Source organism: Pollachius pollachius (genome assembly GCF_949987615.1).
Source record: "Pollachius pollachius genome assembly, chromosome: 18".
Classification (NCBI taxonomy): Eukaryota; Metazoa; Chordata; class Actinopteri; order Gadiformes; family Gadidae; genus Pollachius; species Pollachius pollachius.
The window spans coordinates 3,861,131-3,877,843 of record NC_136951.1 but is presented as its reverse complement, the minus strand read 5'-3'; the positions used below and the strand labels follow the sequence as shown (position 1 = coordinate 3,877,843).

Genomic DNA, 16,713 nt, shown 5'->3' with positions numbered 1-16,713 from the left:
TTTCAAAACGGCTTGTAAGGCTAATCAAACTAAGAGCTGGTGGTATAATATGTCCCCTTTAATGTCCCTAAATATGTACGAACACCAGCGCTAATGCACATAAACCGGGAGTAAAAACAGGATGCAACGTTTCAGATGAACTGTAGCTCAGCTTTTATTTTGAAGAGATTTTCAAATCAGCTTGTTGACAGATACAGTGCATTTAAATCGTAATTCCCCAGACTGTACAAGGCTAGAAAAACGTACAACAGCACACAAACATACAAAATATCTTTAACAAATTCAGTCATGTTTCTTTGACATTTTAATATCTCGTTTGTTAAATACTTATAACCCTGGTAATGTACCCAACCATAGCAAAACATTATCTCAAGTCAAATGTATACAATCTTATTTACAGAAGGAACATTTGATCAAAGTGCATTGAGAGAAAGGGAGTCCTGATCGGCTGTCATGTCAGAGGATTATGGGATTAAATGTATAGAATGTACAAAACGCTGTAACCATGGCAACTCGCACATTTTCGATAATACATAATCATTAACAGTGAAAAGAAAACTAACACCTCGTCCCACAAGATAACGTCTGTCAGGAAGTAATGGTTCATTAAGAAAATGAAAACAAAAAACGGATAATAAATTAATGTACATCTTCGCCAGACATTGTCCAAACAAACATAAATATTAATACAGGTTTGGTTGTCAGAGCGAGGGGTGACTGGCTGATCAGGGCGGTCTGGATCATCTCGCTCCAACCAGACCAGTCCATTTCATTAGGACGTCTCGTTTGTTTTCAACCTTGTTGGGTCCAAATGTGACCCGACCAATAATGTTGGAAAGAAATCTTAACTAACTAGAGCCACCTAGACCCAACCAGCCCTCTCCTCTCCAGGGGTTATTCTGTTTATACCTTCAGACTCCGCACCGACACCCTTACCAGCAGCGAGCCCCAGACAGCAGTAGGAAGATATGGCCCCTCCTAGTGGACAGGGAGGGTGTTAAGGAGACCAGCTGGACCACTAGACAGAGTGAGCACAGACCGTTCTGCTCACCGCTCGTTGGCCAGACTGTTCTTCTGCTCCCCTCTTATTGGCTGTCATCGCTGGCGCAAATAGCGCAAGATTCCCCCCCCACCCGACACTGTGCGAAAACATACTAGACACCATTTCATTATAATATTCACATAATAAATACCACCCCCCCCCCCCACCCCCCCCCCCACCCCCCCCAGCGACCATCTGGAGCAATGACGTAATGCACTTCAGAAGGCCTGCGGTCCCAAGATAAGGTCTGGCTGCTGTTGCCGCGGACCGCATGGAAACGCCAGGGGCGCCATGCAACACCCGGAGCACAGGGGATGGGGTTGGATGGGGTTGGTGGTTGCCATGGAAACGATCAGGATAAGTCATCCTCTGTGCTCACTATAGATATCTGGAATACAGCACAAGAACAATTTCCATTAGCCATCCGATATCTGACATTAGCAAAGGTTGTTGTGGAATGCTGCGTCACATTTCTCTATAAGTCACTGAACTACAAAATACACTCTCGTTAGCGCCTGAATACAAATAAACACCAATCAGCATCCAAATACACAGCAGTTTGGTTTCCAACTAGCCTACAGTAAGCGTCCAAATACAATACACAGAGCAGTTGAGAGTAAGCGAGACAGACACGTACACTTAGTATGTGAAGACGAGATGGAGCGGTACTCACTGCTGGGTAGGTGTGTCCCACATTGTGTCCCACGTTGTGTCCTACGTTAGCTCCGTGTCGGCTGATGTCGATGCTCAGGTCCTCCTCGGTGGTCTTCAGGTAGACCGGGTTGTCAAAGTTCATGCTCTTCTGGTTCTTCAGCTGCCAGTTCCTCCACATCAGGTAAGCTCCGGCAACCGCCATCGACAACAACACTGCAGGGGACGAACGCACACAAGGCGGACGTGAGAAGGACAGCAATCATTCACTGGACTTGCCCACCGGAAAACTCCCTTGGTTTCCCTGTGGGGGGGGGGGGGGGGGGGGGGGAAACCCTTCTGCGCAACAGGCTTCAGGATGGACATGGCAGTGAGGAAACCAGGTCACTGTGTTAACCAGGTTAGTCACGTGCCTGGTGTGCATGTAAACAGGACGATGATTCGTTGTTTCTTTCCATTTACTATTTTTGGGAGTCATGTGGCTCAAGAGGTAGAACCTGAAGGTTGCTAGCTCAATCCCCCGCTCATCCTAGCTGAGGGAGCAAGGTGTGTGTATGTGTGCATGAATGGGTCAATGTGAGGGAATATTGTACAGTGTTTTGAACGGCTACTGGTAGAAAAGCGCTATTTAAATGCAAGCCATTTACAATTTACCATCTATTTAGGTAATTCAATGTCAGAATATGCATTATTGATGGCAAGTGAATGAAGAAGTATATAGGGTTAAATATATCATACAACTATTGACTCACAAACAGGTAGGATGGCCCATGCAGCAGTGGACCCTCTTGCTGTAGAATCAACCTCATGGATGGATGTGCTCACGTTGGCTTCTGGAAGACATACCCAGGGTTATGAGGAAGTCACGCCCATGAACCGGTCCATGAAACAAACATAATGTAGCGCGCATGAACCCACAAGGTTAATTAACATAGGATCAAACTGCCAGATCAAAAGAGACTTTGCAACACTCTCCCCTTCCAACAGTCAGCATTAGCAGGTTGAAAACACCTCACAGGATACAAGATCACAGGCACGAGAGAGCGAGAGAATGAGCTGACTTAGTGAGAGGTGCCATTGCTTTAGTCCTGAAATCTAAATAGAAACACGTTTTCCTTCTTCTTCTTCATTGCCAAGACCCGAAATCATGTTCATTGCCAAAGTTACAGTCTGCTGTTGCTAAGGTCTACAGTCAGTTGGCAAAATGAACGATCCTTTGACAGAACATGAATCCAGCTCACCAGAAAGCCTTGGCAAAACATTGGGAATTCATGACTCTTTACTGAAAATGTCACATAAGTGAGGATTACCTTAACGGGGCAGGGTGTAGGATTAAGGTTACATTTGACTTGAGGATTAAGACCAGAGAGGGACAGGTGGTTAGAGAGATGAAACACACACCGACACTAGACTCAGTTCATTGCATTCAACTAATGCGATAGGATAAAGTTAGTGATTAATGTCATTAGGCATTTTTTCTAGCTTATACAAAGCCAACAAAGACACAGACCGTGGCCAAGCAGCCGAGCACGTGCACCTCCTTCACACTTTAATAAGCCAGCGAGTAAAGTTAGTCACGGTGCCGGCCGGTCACGTCGGACCACCATTACCTGGGGCGGGGCTGGTCCAACCTCTACCGGCATCCTTGGGGGCGGGGGCGGACTCTGTCAGACAGGGCACGGTCAGAGTTGGACAACAGCATTTAGCTACAGTGACTTCATTGAGATGGCCTACTTCTGACTGCTCACACCCAGCAGGTCTGGGAAATGAGATCAGCCGTCCCAGAGGACTGAGTAAGGGCTCAACATGTACAATTAGAACGGGAACAATTTGATGAAACCATTCCTTCCCCGGGAAAAGAGAAAGAACGAGCCGACACAACACCACATGAAGACGCTTTTAAAAGTCTGCTTTCTTGGAAGGAAAAGAGACCAAAGCTCATGAGAATAAGCAGAAGCGCTTTATGTTTTCAGCCTCGCCTGACAGATCTTTAATCTAAACCCCGGCTTGGGGCTAGGAACTGTTATTCTACTGCTTTCCATCACAACCGCGACCCAGTTAAGAAACAAGGCTCACGATATAAAAACATTTGAAGAGTAAAAATAGAATTAAAGCACAAGGGGCCGCGTCTCCTGGCTGAAGCCCCCGTAATATCTCCCTGACAGGACGCCCATCTGCAGCTGAAAAGGTTAACATGTAAATAAGAGGGCCCCATCTACCTCCCAGTCTCTGCTCTGCTCCTATTGGACGGTGAGCGAGTCACGTGGAGCGCTACCAACAGTTAAAGAGTGGATGGATACAGTCGTTCAGACTCTTGCAGTGCCTAACCACAATGCATCAGAAACAGTCTTCAAACTTACACCAAACAGGATTCACTGTGCCACACATGACCTTCTCTTGAGGACGAGGAGGAGACAAGTCCTGCATACGGAATGGAGATTTTGCCTCATTTGTTGCGTGATCAGAACCACGTTAAAAACACATTGTATGACCGGAGAAAAGATAAGGTCTCACTTCAAATTAAGATTGAGAAACATTTTGACGACCGTCCCACCATGCCCGTCTGTCAGACCCCCCCTTCAGTACAACCTGTTCTTCTAAAGTGAACCGTCTGTAGGTTACATTGGATGGATCATTCTCCAGCTAAAGGGATCTCACACACACACACGATCAGTGTGTTTGCTAACAGCATGGGGGGGTTGCTAGCCACACCACTGCCCCTAATAACTCACGATAACATTCCTCCTTCAGCTCTACACACACACACACACACACACACACACACACACACACACACACACACACACACACACACACACACACACACACACACACACACACACACACACACACACACACACACACACACACACACCTCACTTCCCCATCAGCCTGCTGCATTCAACCTGATCCCCTGGGCGACCACCAAGGTTGCCAAGGGAGACCACCGCCCAGTCTTCCTACTTCAGGTGAGATCAGCATGCAACCTCAAGGAGAGGAGAGCGGTCAGGTGATCCGAGTGAGTGTGTGTGAGTGTATGCGTTTCACACACCTGGTCGGCAGCGCAGGCCGTCCTCCGCCAGCTCCTGGCCCTGGGGACACACGCAGGTGTACCTGGGGGAGTGCTTATTCACCTGGGGGGCGGGGAGACACAGGTAGGCACAGCCCCCGTTCTCCCCCTTCTCTGTACACCAGTTGGGACCTGGGGAGGAGAACATGAGGAGTTAGGATGGTGAGGAGCCAGAGGAGGAGGAGTCAGGACGGGGAGGAGGAGTCAGGACGGGGAGGAGGAGTCAGGACGGGGAGGAGGAGTCAGGACGGGGAGGAGTCGGGAGGAGGAGTCAGGACGGGGAGGAGTCGGGAGGAGGAGTCAGACGGGGAGGAGTCGGGCAGGAGGAGTCAGGACTGGGAGGAGGAGTCAGGACGGGGAGGAGGAGTCAGGACGGGGAGGAGGAGTCGGGAGATTGTGAAGTCCTTTGTGTCATCGACACACAGCGTTTTTAGCATGCTCCTCCAGATTAAGTACTCCCACTCCAGCGCTGCGTCCTCACCGGAGAGCTGGATGAGCTCGTGGTAGACGATGATGTCCTGGGGGTCGTACAGGTTGCTGGCCAGCGTCACCACGTCAGAGCCTGTGAACTTGTTGGCTCCGTAGATGGCCTCGTTCTCTCCGTCCGTCCAGAACACGCGGTCCTGCAGGGTCCAGTTACGCCAGGGTTGGATTCAAACGCACCCGAAGGAATCCTACACTCCTCTCACTCTGGACGCTTTGCGTCGCCATACGATTAGCAATGCAATTAAGTGTCAGTGGAGTTCAATACATTAATCCTTATCTACTGAACTATAACAGGATCATTATAAAACATTAACGGCTAATGCATTAAAGACATGACTATAAACGCATCGCAGCCCAACAGCCTTTATCCGTGGATGAGCGTACCTCGAACACGGTGAGGGCAAAGGGGTGAGCCAGGAACTCAGAGGACTGCAGGACCTTCCGCCGGTTGTCCCCGTTCAGGTCCACGCTACACAGCATGTGCAGCTTGGAGTCCACCCAGTACAGCCTGCCCTTGATCAGGTCTGGAGGAGGTGGAGGTCATAAAGAGGAGCAAGAGAGAGAGGTAGGGAGAGAGAGGGAGAGAACAGCAGGATGGAGGAGGGGACGACGAACCAGCCGTGGTAGAAGAAGAGGGGGAGGAGGAGGACAGGGTTAAGGAGGCAGAATGAGTAGAGGTACTAGAGACGTAAAAAACGGATAATAATAAAATCGAGCAGAGGGGAGGACTAGTCTATGGCTAACTGATGTGGGAGATGGAGGAGAGGGGAGAGAGAGAGGACTGGACTCGGCTCCAGACCTCATCAAACAATATCCACTTACAGCAGACCAAGGCGAGGTGCCATGTGCATTGCATTTGAATAGCCAAATTACATGAGGCCACCATAAGAGATCCAAATGATTTGTTCCCAATTCAACCAGCCGGCGATGAAATCGACCACCTGTCATGTGAGGTGGTGTGGTAACCAGGGCAACAGTTGCAGTCCTCATCCATTATGGACAGGCCACTGGGCGAGAGACCAGATGAGCTGAGTCATCTTGCTGGAGAACATGGATGATCACCCAGCGAGTGTGAGTGAGTGAGTGATGGGGTGGTCTCTTCTACCTATGGTGATGCCGTTGGGCCACTGGATGTCCGTCTCGACCAGGCTCCGTCGGCCGGCTCCGTTCATCCCAGACTTCTCTATCTTCGCTGGTTCCCCCCAGTCAGACCAGTACAGGAACCTGGAGGACAAACCATTAAGACAGATTAGCCCGGAGCACTACGCACCACCACGGCATGACCAAGATAAAGGCGTGTCCAGAGTCTCCGTGACCATGTGTTGATGCTTAATCCCCTCCATCCAAACCAACCATTAACTGTACTCAACATGCCATTCATTTACCGTTAAACAAGAATTCTAAATACATTTAACATGGACCATTAGTGCAGATTCTACAATATTGGGGATGAATGCACATTCAGGTTTTACACCCAAAGAGACTAAATTAAAGTAGAGATGGCTGCAGTTGAGAGAAAGTGATTGTGTGCCCGCTGCTCTGTCCACTAGCACTGACTCCAACTGACACTTTATGTCAGTTGATCACCAGGTTGCCGTTAGTTAGAACTAACTAAGCATGTCAGTACAGGAGTCTCAGCAGCTTTGAGTTGTGAGCGACCGTTTGTTGTCTGGATGTCAGGCGATGGCTTATTTTCACCTTTTGTGAACCTGTGAAGCTGATTATGTTCTAACTGAGGAGTTATTTTAAGGCTAAACAGACTATGGTAATTGCCCTGTTACTTAAGTACAGTTCCCTACCCAGACAGCGGGTCCACAGCGATGGAAGCGGGCTCCTTCAGACCACTGCTGAACAGAACCTTCTGCTTGGTGCCGTTGAAGGTCGCCACGGCGATGGTCTTGGTGCCCAGGTCGGACCAGTAGATGTTTTTGTAGATCCAATCCACGGCGATGCCCACGGGCGTCTGCACGTTGTCAATGACCTTGGTGTGGATGCCCTGCTCCTCCTTCTTGCCCAGAACCGTGCTGAGAGGAGGGAAGCGGAGAACGGTAAGGAGAGACACAGGCTCCTTCCAAGGTGCTGAATGAGATCCCTAAATCCAGTCGGCTAAAGACCGCTACCATACAGTAGAATGGGGACTGGTACACAATTTCTTTACAACAATGTGTACGTTTTTCCTACCATTACTACTAATCAGTGCCATTCCTTCAAGCCATTTATTTATCATATGGCTCTGGAAAACTGCAATTACACCAGCTATGGTGTAGAATCATTTAGCATCTGCTAAATGGCTGCACTGCCATGTGTCTGACCTGTAGATGGCCTTCTGGCCCAGGTCTACATGTCGGGGGGGGAGGGGGGGGGGGTCTGCCCTGTATATGACCTTCAGGCCCAGGTCTATATGTAGATGAGGGGGGTCTGACCTGTAGATGGCCTTCTGGCCCAGGTCTGCCCAGAAGATGGTCTGCTGGTTGAAGTCTGCGTCCAGCGCCACCGTGTTCCTCTGCTGCTCCACCACCTGGGTGTACTCCCGGCGCTCCAGGCCCAGCCGCCGGATGTCCCGGCGGTTGGTGAACATCAGGCAGGGCTCCTTGCCTGAGGATGCGACGGAGGTCACGTGACCTTCATGCACAGTCGTCGCCACAACAGTCCCTTTGTTTTGGTCTTACTGTCGACACTACCAAACCCCCCCCCCCCCCCCCCCCCCCCAACGCAGCCCAGCGAGGATAGGTCACGACACACAGCTGGTCCGAGTGGACAGAACCCCGTTGTTCGAGCCTCTCCCATTAACTGCTAGGGGCTGGCCCAATGGGACTTTAATTCAATATAGCGATAAACGGTATAAAGCAAGGAGAATAATGAATGCCAAATGTATGGACTAGACAGGCATTAAATGAATACCTTTAAAAGGTTTTTAAATATTAATATATAGCCTCACATACACTCCCGAGTCCTCAACGGCTCAGACTGCAGCAGGACCAGCTGGTAGCTGTTCTACACTTCAATTGATAGATTGTTTAAGTCGTGTACTCCCTTACTGCCCATCGCCAAGGTCATCTGACCTCTTCAAAGAGTGATTGGGTAAATGATTCTGATGTCAGAAACTAAAAACAGTCCTCCTTTCTTCTTATTTAAACCTGGATATCATCACCATGACGATAGAAACCATCCACCCGGACACATCCACAAAAGCAAACGCTTTGCTTTTACTGTTTTACTACGACTCATCGTCCTTCATCTTGTGGTAAGCTAGTTAGGTTTTATCTCGTCTCTGTGGTTAACAGTCATCTCATTGGTCCTCCCACCCCCCTGGTGACGGAGCTACAGGGGAGACTCACCCACAGCCTTGCAGACCCCCGTGATGGGGTCCATCTGGTAGCCGTTGTGACACTCACACTTGTAGCCTCCCTTCAGGTTGATGCAGATCTGACTGCAGATGCCAGGGTTCACACACTCGTTGATGTCTGGAGACAACAAACAACAATAACAACAACCGTCGGGGACATGTTCACACGACGGGGACTGAGGAAGGAAACCACCGACATCTTTAGAAGAAAGACGGTGAAGGGAAAATGACAGGCCACCATGCAAAGGGTTAAAGCTGTCTGCGCCCGTGTTTGGAACAATATTATCTTCTCTTATAAGCCCAAGGATGAGACACTTCAGGTCAGGGCCTTGGTGAAGTTCCTACGCATCCTACCAGATAACTGCTGTGGTAACAGGTTACTTTGACAAATCTACTCACCCCAAACGATAAACCGGTTCAACTGTACCAGCTGATGTTTATTTGATGACATAAAAGACTTTCCTTCCCCTCAGGCACCACAGGCTTCAGTGCTCCTGAGCGAGTGCATGTCAGACTCTCCCGAGCTGCCAAATAAACTGGAGTCTTGCCTGTACTTTCCACCACACTTTACGACAGTTTAACCGCCCTGATACAATATTAACTCTGGTTTTAGGGCACTTATTGAGCGAGGGCCATATCCAAACACCACATGTAACACAAGAGAGCCAGCGAGCCATTGGGCGGCGGACAGGGCACGGTGGACGGGGGTGTACCTCCGCAGGTCTTGTGGTCGATGAGCTGCAGGCCGGGGGTGCAGTCGCACTGGAAGCCGATCACCATGTCCTTACACATGTGGGAACAGCCGCCGTTGTTCAGCAGACACTCGTTCACACCTGGAAGGAGAAGAACGTTTGTCTCTTCAAATCCAGTGGACAACGGACCCTCATTCACATCTGGAACAACAGCTGCTTGTCCATTCATACTAGAGCTGCAAAATGATGACTCAAATGATAATTGCTCAATATTCTGATTGCGATTAACAGATTACATTGATATTCTGTGGTGCCAACGGTATATAAAAAAAATACTACGAATTAAGTAAATTAGATTTAAGTAATGGTATAGCATTATTTTTGAATGGCACAGGAATGATTTCAGTGTAAGTTTATTTTCTTTTATAAATGAAAAGCAACCTTTCACACTGGGGAAAAATCAAGGTTTAAATTAATATGCAAATAATTGAGCAGCCCTAATTCAGTCAAGAACAACTGCAAGGATATTCATAGAAGTCTTCAGATCACAGTTAACCAACTGTCCATCTGACACTGACTCACATCTGGAACAAGAACTACATCTGCTATGATATTCATACACATCTGTTGAGACCCTGGTTAACATCGTCCTCATACCAAAACAGACCCACCCTGTTATGTAGTCATGAACCACCCTCCATCATTTCTGTTTGATTTCGAGGCAGTTCTTGAAATGAAAAAGAGAAAAATGGTTGTGGCTTATTCGGAAAGGCAGCATAGCATCCTCAGCTCAATGCTTTGAGATTAACCGATCAAGGCCGTACCAATTTTGGAACACGCATCAGTATTGCTACCGTGCATCACTTTTACGTTATTTTATATTTGTAGACATTATCTTAGTGGACTGGGCATTGCAGAGTAACAGGAAAGCATTTGGTAAAAGAGAGGGAATGACTTGTAGCATAGGAACACAGGTTGGAACCGAACCCGGGGCGCTCCAAGGCGCATTAGCTACATACAGAGCTGAGCTGCCCCACTACGGTGTATATCTAATGAACACGGTACTGCCCCACTACGGTGTATATCTAATGAACACGGTACTGCCCCACTACGGTGTATATCTAATGAACACGGTACTGCCCCACTACGGTGTACATCTAATGAACACGGTACTGCCCCACTACGATGTACATCTAATGAACACGGTACTGCCCCACTACGGTGTACATCTAATGAACACGGTACTGCCCCACTACGGTGTACATCTAATGAACACGGTACTGCCCCACTACGATGTACATCTACTGAACACGGTACTGCCCCACTACGGTGTACATCTAATGAACACGGTACTGCCCCACTACGGTGTACATCTAATGAACACGGTACTGCCCCACTACGATGTACATCTAATGAACACGGTACTGCCCCACTACGGTGTATATCTAATGAACACGGTACTGCCCCACTACGATGTACATCTAATGAACACGGTACTGCCCCACTACGGTGTATATCTAATGAACACGGTACTGCCCCACTACGGTGTACATCTAATGAACACGGTACTGCCCCACTACGATGTACATCTAATGAACACGGTACTGCCCCACTATGGTGTGTATCTAATGAACACGGTACTGCCCCACTACGGTGTATATGTAATGAACACGGTACTGCCCCACTACGGTGTATATCTAATGAACACGGTACTGCCCCACTACGGTGTATATCTAATGAACACGGTACTGCCCCACTACGATGTACATCTAATGAACACGGTACTGCCCCACTACGGTGTATATCTAATGAACACGGTACTGCCCCACTACGGTGTACATCTAATGAACACGGTACTGCCCCACTACGATGTACATCTAATGAACACGGTACTGCCCCACTATGGTGTGTATCTAATGAACACGGTACTGCCCCACTACGATGTACATCTAATGAACACGGTACTGCCCCACTACGGTGTATATGTAATGAACACGGTACTGCCCCACTACGGTGTACATCTAATGAACACGGTACTTTAACTGCTACGGTGTATATCTAAAGAAAATGGTGCTAGTACTGCTGAGCAGAGCCGCTACGGTGTGTATATCTAATGAACACGGTACTTGTACTCACTGCATTCGCTGATGGGCTCGTCGCTCCAGTCGGGACAGTCCCGGGCCTTGTTGCACACCTTGGTCATCTCGATGCACTCCCCACTGCGACAGCGGAACTTGTCTGGTCCGCTGCACTGGGTCACTGGACGGGGAGACACCCAGGGTTAGGGAGGAGAGAGTTATTGTAGGGTCCAGTCAGTCATATTTATGCTGCATCATATTTAACACCAGTATGTCATTTTGGTGGATTAATAAATTGTGATATTTGTTTATAGGTTAACAATGTGTGAAGAAAGAAACAAGTCAATAAAGCCATGATGTAGTGCAAACATGGAAAGAACCCAACATGCAATTATATCCGGCCAGGATGTAGTCAACCATTATGGGCAGAAAGCAACAAGTACCTGCAACACTTAACCAGCGTTTACATATTAATTGAGCCTTAAAATGCTATCTTGGGCATCAAATGTTCTTTTGTCTTCTTGAAGGCAGTGGGGCAATGTACAACATCTAAAAAACGAGTACACACAAACAATGTGACAGAACTGTAAATATCTGTTTTATTCGATCAAAACAGATGCATGCCAGCAGAACACACTTAACCAGAGGGAAGAACACACCCACATCAGTTACCTTCAAATGCAGTAACCACACAGATAAAACAATGCCCACTCACGCGTACCGTTTTTGCAGTTGTTTTCGTCTGAGCCGTCAGTGCACTCTCGCAGACCATTACACTGGCGGTTGCCAGGGATACAGCCGCCATCGTCACACTTGAAGTGGTCGGGCCCACAGGTACGCACAGCTGGGGAACACACACGCACACACAGGTAAGCACAAACTACCTAGTAGTCCATATTGACCCACACTACCTAGTCCATATTAACCCACACGCTACCTAGTCCACAGTAACCCTCAAAGGTCACGCACTACCTAGTCCACAGTAACCCTCAAAGGTCACGCACTACCTAGTCCACAGTAACCCTCAAAGGTCACGCACTACCTAGTCCACAGTAACCCTCAAAGGTCACGCACTACCTAGTCCACAGTAACCCTCAAAGGTCACGCACTACCTATTCCACAGTAACCCTCAAAGGTCACGCACTACCTAGTCCACAGTAACCCTCAAAGGTCACGCACTACCTAGTCCACAGTAACCCACAAAGGTCACACACTACCTAGTCCACAGTAACCCACAAAAGTCACACACTACCTAGTCCAGTAACCCACATACTCTTTACATATCACAGAGTATGAGGGTTAAATAGGATGGATGGCCTCGGGTTGCGGGGTTTGGGGGGTACATACGACAGTTGCTTTCGTCGCTGCCGTCCTTGCAGTCGCTGTCTCCGTCGCATCGCCACTTCCTGTGGATGCACTCCCCTGAGCCGCACTGCATCTCACTGGAGGAGCACCTGGCAGGGGGCGTCGGGTGTCGGCCGCAGCGGGTGTGGGACTCGTCTGATTGGTCCTGAAAGAGAGGGGGGGGGGGGGGGGGATACATAAATCTAGATACATTTCCCCAAACAAATAAAAATGCTAACCCTTCAGACACGAATAGGGATCCACAGCAAAAAGAACGATTAAAATAACAGAACTAAAACAATAGACAATTTATACTAGATAAATGGTCCAATTTACAGTTGACTGGTGCACAATGTATGCATATCGACACAATGCTTCACCCCGGTACAAATGTTATTCGATGCTCATGCATTTATTCAATTTTCATGAATAAAGTACCATCTCATTAGCTGTTTGGCTGCTTCAACACCTCAAGGACGGATCTTATGAAGCGCGAGGAAACATCCTCCTCTAGCACAAGCCTCCTGTCCTGCCTTCCACGAGTTTTGTGCAGTGTTGGACTGCACAAAACCTGGTCCAATGGAGACGTTTGGTGTCCATGGCAATGAATGTTTGGCCATTCCCTAAAGGTTCCGCAGTAGCTCATCCTCGATGGGTGCTAGTTCTGTCAAATACACTCTCATTCGGCGTGGGCGCGCGCATAGACAGACGGCCGCATTGTCATTCAGAGCCATGTCGTCATCGTCGGCCCGTTACCATGGTTACGTTATACTTGGCTCAGCCGGCTAGACATCAATAACTTAGAAATCCAGCGCAGCTCATCATCACGCAACACCTTGTAAAATGTCAATTATAATAATTACCATTTTAATAATAGACCTGCACTGGGAGCTGAGACGGGCCGATGAAGAGAGTCTTATTGCCCAACAGGTCGTTCACCAGCATCACGCCGTGTGTACTAGAGGGGTATCCCTACCTTTCAGCCATAGAGCTACCACTAATGATTGCTTTTTCTCGTCCAAGTAGTCACCCGTTTCCACATTTCCACTTAATTCTTCCAGTTCTCGTAGGACCACAGGCAATTCGCAGTCCGTAGAAGTAGCCATTTTCTGCTACCATGTTTACCCCTAACAATTGATCTCACGCAACTTGTTTAGTCCATTAATCACAAGCTCTCCGCAGCATAACGACACAGCATCGCCACCACGGTGGGAAACGAACGCCACACAGAGTACCAAGCCCTCGCGGTGCGCATCTCAGTAACAAGTAGGCGGCTACCGTAAATAATAAAACAGAGGCCGCCAACAAATGTCACGCGGCAGCCCGGACCCACCTGGCAGTCGACCTTCTCGTCGCACACCCAGCTCTCGGGGATGCAGGAGGCGTTGCCGCACTGGAACTCGCTGGGCCCGCAGGAGGACGGCGCACAGCCCACCTCGTCGCTGCCGTCGCCGCACTCGTCCCCGCCGTTGCACACAAAGTTGCGGGAGATGCAGCGGCCGCTTGCGCACGTGAACTCGTTGGGCGCGCACGTGATGTTGCCTGCCGGGAGGGGAGGAGGTCACCGGGTTAAGAGCCGCTGGGGGCGGGAGGCCCGGTCCTCGCCAGTGATCTTCCCACTGGGAGCCGTCATACAGGACTGGGAACCACAACGCAAGCTTTACTGCGTGTTTAGCATTCATAGTCCAGGAAAAAAAAAATGTATGATACAAGGTCAAATTAACGGCATCTAGCTTTAACGAGCATTGCTCCCTGTGGGATGTTAACCGTGTCCATGAATGTGTGCCTGTATGTGCTTACTGCAGTTGACTTCATCGTCGCCTTTATCACAGTCGCTCTTCCCGTCACACTTCCAGAAAACAGGAATACACTGGTTGGCCCCGCAGCTGAACTCGTTCACATGACACGTCCGCATGTCTGCAGAAACACAACATGTCAACATTCATCAACGCGTCTGCATGTCAGCAGGAAACACTTCAACATAGACCTTAAAGCGCCTCGTGTCTGGGAGCAGGCTGAACATTTAGCAAACAAACATTTCAACGAGAGCATTTGGTTGTTATTCTTCCACAAATTTATCATATCTTTGGAACTAAAGTAACAGACAGCTGTCTTAACGTTTGAATGGCAGCATGATAATGCATTAAACTAAAGCAGAACCCTCCACAGCCCGCTTCCCCAATCCAGCCGTCTGACGCACACACACCCGCGTGCGGAGCGCGATGCATGTGCCCCCGACACACGCACAAGATTCCAGGGGGGGCAGCCAAGTCAGGCCTATCAGCTGTTCAAACACAACAGAGGCACTGGGGGAAACCAGAGCCGCGCTGCACGTACACACCGTGTACATCTGTAACATGCAGACCAGCCTCACACCTTCTGCTGGTGTGCTTCACATTGCCCCTGTCTAAGATGAGTCAACATCCAGTCGAGAATTGTTTCAGCAACCAAGCCTCCCAGGCGGCATGTGGCTCAGGAGGTAGAATGGGTTGGCTGGTAACTGGAAGGTTGCTAGTTCGATCCCTGGTTCCTCCTAGTCGAATGTTGAGGTGTCCCTGAGTAAGATAACTCACCCTAACTGCTCCCGACGGGCTGGCTGTCGCCTTGCATGGCTGAATCCGCCGTTGGTTTGTGAATGTGTGCATGAATGGGTGAATCTTAGGCAATATTGTAAAAGCGCTTGGCCACTAACAGTGGCCAGTGGCCACTGGTTAGAAAATAGCTTTATTAATGCAGTCCATTTACCAATTGGCACACGCCACATTTTTAAGCTAGTGCAGGTTGTTGAGTGTGAGTGGACTCATGGCCATTCAACATTAAAGGCCGTATTTCACGACATGGCCGATTATGAAATGCCTATTCCCACTTACACCAGGTGGTAAAATAGGCTCTCTAACAGCTGTCCAGACGGAGTTCCATACACAGTTAAACTAATTAACCTCTTAAAACATAACCCAGGTCAAACTACATATCCCTTTAAAAACATAACCCAGGTCCAACTCCCTCACCTTAAAACATAACCCAGGTCCAACTCCCTCACCTTAAAACATAACCCATGTCCAACCCTATCCCCTTAAAACAGAACCTTTCGGTCCAATAGGCCACTTTTCAGTTGCCATAGAAACGCTCGACTCCGTACAGCAAAATCTCCCGTCGATCAATCCTTTCCCTTCCCCTGTTTTTGAAGGCGAAGCTTTATGGATCTTCAGGACACATGGGTCGGAACTGAAGGATCAGGGCAGAATCGTTTGTTTTGTTGCTGACATCACAGCTCGGGGGAGCGCGGGGAAATGAGTACATTGCAAACGGAACGCTTTAATAGAGCGCTTTCTGACCAGTGGTAAAAGTGCTTTACAATAAGGAATAAAACACATTCATCCACCATCACCCGTGTGCCATGCAATGGAACAGATCAGACAGGAGTCTTGCTCAGGTGCAACGCGACACTAGGAGGAGCCGGGAATCAAACCACAAACCGTCCGATTAGCAAACAGCCTGCTCCACTGCCGGGCCCTGCTGCTGTGGGGGTTTAGAGAGGTCTGTACTCACGGCAGATCTCCAAGCTCTCGTCAGAGCCATCCTCACAGTCTGGCTCTCCGTCACAGAGCCAGCGCTTGGGGATACACTGGCCATTAGTGCACACAAAGTCAGAATCCGCACAGGTCACCTTCTCTGTAGGGGGAGAGGGACCGCTTTAGTTATAGGAGGGTGTGGGGGGGGGGGGGGGGATGACAATAAATGCAGAAATAGTTTTTTTTCCTCTGCAGAAATAGATAATATAGCATCACGATGGTAAGCTGGCCCAGAAGTCCCTGGGGCAGCATGAACTGGTGAATAGAGGGTTGCCCAGAGAGCAGTTGAAGAGGTGTGTGTGTGTGTGTGTGTGTGTGTGTGTGTGTGTGTGTGTGTGTGTGTGTGTGTGTGTGTGTGTGTGTGTGTGTGTGTGTGTGTGTGTGTGTGTGTGTGTGTGTGTTAACTGGGTCACGAGGTAAAGGAAACCATTA

The 16,713-nt window shown here is 48.9% G+C and overlaps 1 protein-coding gene across 2 annotated transcripts in view; it reads right to left on the bottom strand.

Annotated features, from left to right (window-relative positions):
- Positions 1–1,245: 1,245 nt before the first annotated feature.
- LOC307089789 (very low-density lipoprotein receptor) overlaps positions 1,246–16,713 on the bottom strand; it is an 18,331-nt gene continuing 2,863 nt past the window's right edge. The window contains exons 3-20 of one of the 2 annotated variants that reach the window (XM_079756218.1): positions 16,259–16,381; positions 14,510–14,626; positions 14,043–14,251; positions 12,713–12,875; positions 12,087–12,209; positions 11,424–11,546; positions 9,309–9,428; positions 8,588–8,713; positions 7,673–7,844; positions 7,049–7,273; positions 6,355–6,473; positions 5,634–5,773; positions 5,245–5,386; positions 4,746–4,895; positions 3,304–3,357; positions 2,446–2,526; positions 1,716–1,909; positions 1,246–1,430 (exon numbers count right to left, since the gene is read on the bottom strand). In XM_079756218.1, coding sequence (XP_079612344.1) covers positions 1,395–1,430; positions 1,716–1,909; positions 2,446–2,526; positions 3,304–3,357; positions 4,746–4,895; positions 5,245–5,386; positions 5,634–5,773; positions 6,355–6,473; positions 7,049–7,273; positions 7,673–7,844; positions 8,588–8,713; positions 9,309–9,428; positions 11,424–11,546; positions 12,087–12,209; positions 12,713–12,875; positions 14,043–14,251; positions 14,510–14,626; positions 16,259–16,381 — 2,417 coding nt within the window. In that variant the 3' untranslated portion in view covers positions 1,246–1,394. The remainder of the gene's footprint in view (positions 1,431–1,715; positions 1,910–2,445; positions 2,527–3,303; positions 3,358–4,745; positions 4,896–5,244; positions 5,387–5,633; positions 5,774–6,354; positions 6,474–7,048; positions 7,274–7,672; positions 7,845–8,587; positions 8,714–9,308; positions 9,429–11,423; positions 11,547–12,086; positions 12,210–12,712; positions 12,876–14,042; positions 14,252–14,509; positions 14,627–16,258; positions 16,382–16,713) is intronic. The other variant, XM_079756219.1, reaches the window with a different exon arrangement.